This window comes from Oculina patagonica, chromosome 2 (assembly GCF_052425735.1).
Source record: "Oculina patagonica isolate OP01 chromosome 2, crgOcupat, whole genome shotgun sequence".
Taxonomy (NCBI): Eukaryota; Metazoa; Cnidaria; class Anthozoa; order Scleractinia; family Oculinidae; genus Oculina; species Oculina patagonica.
This window is the reverse complement of record NC_135759.1, coordinates 41,399,746-41,405,390: the sequence shown is the minus strand read 5'-3', so window position 1 is coordinate 41,405,390 and position 5,645 is coordinate 41,399,746. Positions and strand designations below refer to the sequence as shown.

At 38.9% G+C, this 5,645-nt stretch overlaps 1 protein-coding gene across 1 annotated transcript; it reads left to right on the top strand.

Moving 5' to 3' along the window:
• Positions 1-555: 555 nt before the first annotated feature.
• LOC144641628 (uncharacterized) lies at positions 556-2,380 on the top strand. Its single transcript, XM_078500677.1, has 2 exons — positions 556-707; positions 1,873-2,380. The coding sequence occupies exons 1-2, from the start codon at positions 662-664 to the stop codon at positions 2,211-2,213; spliced, it is 387 nt and encodes a 128-aa protein (XP_078356803.1). The 5' UTR covers positions 556-661; the 3' UTR covers positions 2,214-2,380.
• The last annotated feature ends 3,265 nt before the right edge of the window (positions 2,381-5,645 follow it).

The window sequence follows — 5,645 nt, the reverse complement described above, 5'->3', positions numbered from 1 at the left end:
TTAACAGACACATTTTCCCAAAGTCCAGTCCAGCAGTACAGTTTCGGCACTTCCTTTGTACAGAGCCCAGTTATGCCATCATGTAATTCCGAGAAAAAACCCTTTCATTCTTAGAAATGTTTCCGGAAAAGGATTTGTCTCGTAATCAAAGCATCTCCATTGTTAAACGAATTCCGAGAAACTCGATTCGACCCTTAATACACTAGCCGGCTTTCTGTATAAATGTAAAACAGAAAAGTCCTAAAAGACAAGACGTGATCTATTCATTAATTAATAAGCTTCTAAAGTGATTTTCTTGTCAGTGATTGTCTCTAATTTATTATAGTTTCATTTCTATTCTTTTTCTTCCCTTTCCAGTTCCAGAGATTGCGGCATCTGACACCTACAGTGCACGTGTTTTGTCAAAGTCTGTTCTGACCTTGAGCATTTCTCAGAAATATGGTTGTTCTTTCCAGGAATGCTGACTAATCAAGATCCAAAAAAATATGACGTCTGCAAAAGAAGCTGATTGGTTCAAATTTTTGACAGGAATCAAAACCACTGTTTTCAGTGACACACTATAAATAACGGCCAGTAGCGATACAGACGTTAATTCATTCGCCGCCGAACTGTGCTTTGGCGTTAACAAAGAGAGTTAAGAAGAGAGATTGCGCCTTTGAAGATGAAATCACTTTTTGTTCTCGCTTTTCTTCTTTGCATCTCTACTGGTAAGTTAATAACATCACACTTTGCTGGAGTTTGATATTCTTTGCACTGAAACCAAGAGAAGTTCCCATAGTTGAGCATTTTTTAGGCTTTTAATCCAAAATACGAATCAGCCAGCGCCCACTTATTGCTTAGAATAACAAAGTGTTGTGAAACAAGTCAGAGTTAAAAATCATCGCGTTTCGGTAGATCGAGTCTTTGATTCCCAAATTCGGACTTTTCGCTTGTTGCTAATGTAATTTTCCGCTGTAAACGTCTTTTTTAAGTGTTCTAAATGCGGAAAATACTCGACCACGTTTTCAGCACGCTCGCATGGCACGCTCTTCTATGACAATACACACTTCTTTAAGGTTTCAAAGAAGAAATTAAACGATTTTACGGTTCAATTTGACTTAGAATTGTATCGCGAATAGTAACTTTTCGTGTGCGTAAGTGCTAAAGTTTAAATTCGAGTAAATGTATCGAAGGATTATCGAACGATTCATGCTTTAAAGCGAAGAAGTCGAGTGCTCAATAATTTGTGATGCACTGCTTGGTTGATGAACTTCTTTCTACTGGCAAGCATGTGCTTTTTTTCGCTCTGATAAAATTATCCATTTGACCACGTCCCTTTATTAAAGCACAAGAAAGAATTAGAACGACTTGTAGCTCAAATGTTACTTGAGGTGAAAACGAAAGCAAATACCAAGCGTAGCCTTTATGTGACCTTAGACAGCGCCCAGAAATTCTTTACAATTGACAACGGCAAACAGGATTCGGCTATTAAAATCTCCCGATCTGTGCTTCAGGTTTTTCGAAACATGGGCCTTGTTGCGATGATTACTGCTAATACGTTTACCTATGAATGAAATTTCAAGTTATTTTGACCAAGAGTTGCTGAATGTTGACCAAATTGCGCAGCCTTGTTTTCGGCTTAATACAGTTCAGTCAAATTTACTTATCGATTCATAACTGACACAACTGATCTTTACGAGGATATCAATCCTGTTTGCGTAACATATTTTATTTAGTATTTAAACGCTTCACAATCTTATTTGTACACCACCTTGAAATGAACAGCTTCACAAGATTAGTTCGAGTCATGTTCCTCTAGTCTTAAAGTTTGTATTTGCAAGACTACCATTGTTTATGCATGAACTGATTCTTTCTCCGATGATATTTTCGCAGGATATGGCCTCGAGTGCTACCAGTGCTATAGCACTAAGAGCTGGGATGACTGTGCTAATGTCAAAAAAGAGGTGACATGTCCTTCAGTTGCAGACCGCTGTGGCAAAGCCTATATTTCGGGGAAAAGCGATGAAGCGTCAGTCGCGGTATACGGCAAAGGATGTGCCGTTTCATCTCAGTGCGATGCTGATTCATCCGAGTTGTGCAAGCATTCTGATCCCTCAGTGACGGTCGAGTGCGACATCTACTGCTGCAGTGGGGATTTGTGCAATGGAGCCAAAGTACCAATGGTCAGCGCCATCATGCTCTTGGCATGCGCTCTTGTAGCTTTTCTTCGTTAGTTTTTTGTGAAGTTGTTGAACAGTATGAAAAGCTGTATCAATGTTGCGTTACCTATTCTGTAAAACTTGTGTCACATTAAGGACATTACATTCTTACTAGGAGTTGTTTTAGTCATTGTAAACTGAGTGATTTTATTGTTCAGAATAAATCAACATATATTTGTTTATTTTTGATGAGTTTGTGCTTGACCCTGAACCTCCCGCCCCTTGCTTTCTGGTTTATAAGATGAAGAATAAAGTTGAAGCATGAAGTTGACTTTTTAAGTCCAAAGACAGATGAAACCATGGAAAAGATTTCTGAAAAGCTCGCAGTTGATTACGTAACTTGTGATAAGCTCTCCTGAAGGACACCGATATCAGATCTTTTCTATCTTTGGTATAGACTGAGAAAATCTTGGTACGAGATTATAGGATGTGAGTAATCATGGCCGGGCTTGGGATTTACTCACCGGTAATATTTCCTCTTTTGTCCGCTTTGTTGAAAATCAGTTCAGATTTGTGTGTTTCAGATAAGTGTGTTTAGAACTAATTAATGGCTCTTTCGTTGTTGTCCTTTAATAATCGCCATTATTCCAGTACAAATAGCCATCCCTTCAATCCTTTTGACTCTCGGTGTTTCTGAGGTTGTCACAGGAATCCGGTCCTCGGTGTGCTGTTGTTGGTCACGCTGTTACGCGACCCCTTCAGAAACAGTTAAACGACACACAAATAAGATATCTCGAAAATGTTTTTATGATCCTCATTTTTTCGTGGCTTTACCACTTGAAAAGAAACGCTAGCCAGATACTCGGACAATGAACTCTACTTTGACGCTTGAAAGCACACCCATGGGAATTATACGGAAATTTTGACAGAAGTTGTTGTGATCAAAAAGGATCAAAAAGGATTTTTATTTCGTAAGGTCCTGGAGCCGTGATGTATTTCAGGATCACTGAAATAAGTTTGTTTCATGAGCTAATGAAGGCATGCATACAGAAAGCGTTTTTGATTTTGCATTTCATCGTAACATAAATTTAGCCAGTGTATGTAAAGGAACCAGACATTGACCTCCTCTTGATAATAGTCCAGGCATTTTATCGCATAAAATAGGTCAACCTGATACTAATTGCAACAGAAGGTTTTTTAACGGATTTTGATCCAGGAACATGTCCTCTATAACATATCAAAAGTCTCTGAAAATCTGAGCAGGGGAAGGTGACTAAAAACGGGTTTTTTATAACCCTGTATCGTCCCTGTATAATACAGCATGGAAACGAGGCTCCTCTACTATCTGCTGTGTTGTTTGAGTTTAATGCCACGTTCACCATGGGCTAGCAGAGAAAGAAATATTTTTGTGTGTTTTCCTGATAGTTAAGTCCAATTACATCTAAATTAGATCAGATAATTGCTTTAAGAAGATGATTAAATCTATAAAAATACACAAATCGACACAAAGCTTGTAGAAAGCGTCTGCGCTGTTGCTTATCTGTTTGAGGTATTTAGCGTAGGAATTTGTTTTCCGCTAGCAAAGTTAAAACATAAAAAAAAATTAAGCTAAAATAAACATGGATGTCATGTGCTAAGGTTATGCAGTTCAAAAAAATCATTGTGGCCTGTATAGTGAATCCCAAATTGAGTTTCAACTCAGAGCTCGAAAACTGATATTCCATTTATCGCTTCGCGCTTCGTGCGTTATCTTTTTCTCATAACTTAGAAATCTCTAGATCTGAACAATAAATTCGTTTTGAGCACAAAACATTTTGCCTAAAATTCATTTTTACTTAAGACTTATTAAATTTGGCAAGAATAGAACCAAACGTTATCAAAAACTCAAGAAAGCCAATTTAAGTCACATTTAGGCAATCAACCTAGACGTTTCCACAAATAGCTGTTAATTAGAATTGAGAATTGGTTTGAGCAAAAAGCGTTGTTGATACATCTATCGTTGCCTTGTTGTCTTTTACACGTTTCCATCTGCCTGTAATTTCAGAAAACAAGATACTCAACTATGTATGACACAGAAAAGTGTGTTATTTGTAAAAAAAAAAAAACTTTGACGGCGCGGGCGAGGTCGTAACGCTAAGAGAAAAGGGAAGCGCGGGAATTAATCGGGCGAGCACGGAGCGAAATGATTCTATCACTACGGTTCCTGTGCAGCAGGTTCATCAGAACTGCCGGCGAGAATATTGTCTGCCAAGTAACATCAAGCGAACCAAGAAAATTCTTACTTCTGAAACAACTAGTAATCGTCGCTCTCTAACTCGCCAAGTAGAACAATATTTCTCATTCAAAACTGACTGTTTCTTTTGTGGTACCAAAGTTGAGTTCGGGGAATAGAGAAAAAGACTGGGGGAAGCGTTCAGGGTTACAACAATTGAAACGAAAGGCACGATATTGAAAATTTGTTCAGAGAGAGTGGACGAGGGGTCTGACACGATAAAAGCTAGACTTCTAAATGTGCATGATTTGCCTGCTGTTGACGCAGTTTACCACCAGACCTGCAGTGTAAACTTCCGCACAAAGAGGAGATTACCTAAAGTTTATGAAGTGGAGGAGCAACTCCTGTGCGACGGACCTTCCGCCTGCGCCAGACTCGCTTTAACAGGTGCATCTGCCATAAGAATGGCATGCAGTGCTCTCCAGCCTGCGGCCAGTGCAAAGGGTCCGCGTGCACTAACTTTACCAACGCTCTGGAATACGAAAGTGAAGATTCGGAAGACTTCCTTGAATAGCATGACTGTGTAGATTACAATTCAAGAATGACTCTATCTCTAGCTTGAAGATAAGTGATAAACGTGTCTTGACCAATGTAAACTTTCGAATAACTTAGCATTTTAAAAATTGCTCTTTTGTGGGTCTTTATTTTATGATTAAGGCCAGGGAAACATTGTATTAAGAGTATGTTCTTAACTTTAAAGAAAAGGCATAATTTATACCAATAAAACAGCCGTAAACAGCAACTTCCTGTTTATAGCCTCGTTTTCATGTTGCAGCAGAAAGCGAGTTAGACGTTGATCGTATTTGGAGGTGTTCCCAAGCTTGAATCTTTAGAGACTTTTAGTATGTTATTGTATAGGTCATTCCTAACTAGTTTATGTTGAGAAAGCTTCTGTTGCAATTAGTAGTAGGTCTGATTACAAAATGCCTGGACTATAAGTACATCATGATTTGTTTGCTTGCCTCGTTCATTAAGACGTGCTTCCCAGTCACGCCCATTTATCCTGCCAGTGACTCTTTATCGACTTGCACCGATGCATGTTAAAGAAAACTTTGACGGGATGTAAGCTCAGCTCCCTTTCACAAAGAATCCAGAAGCAAGGAGCGCGTAGCGCGTGTTGGTTATAATTATCTCATATCCAACAAACTGGAATGAATGTGGTGGATAACTTTGAAAGTGTATTGTTACCTTGTTTTCTTGTGAATTAGCCATGTACGGGGCGGGGCTTCATAGAG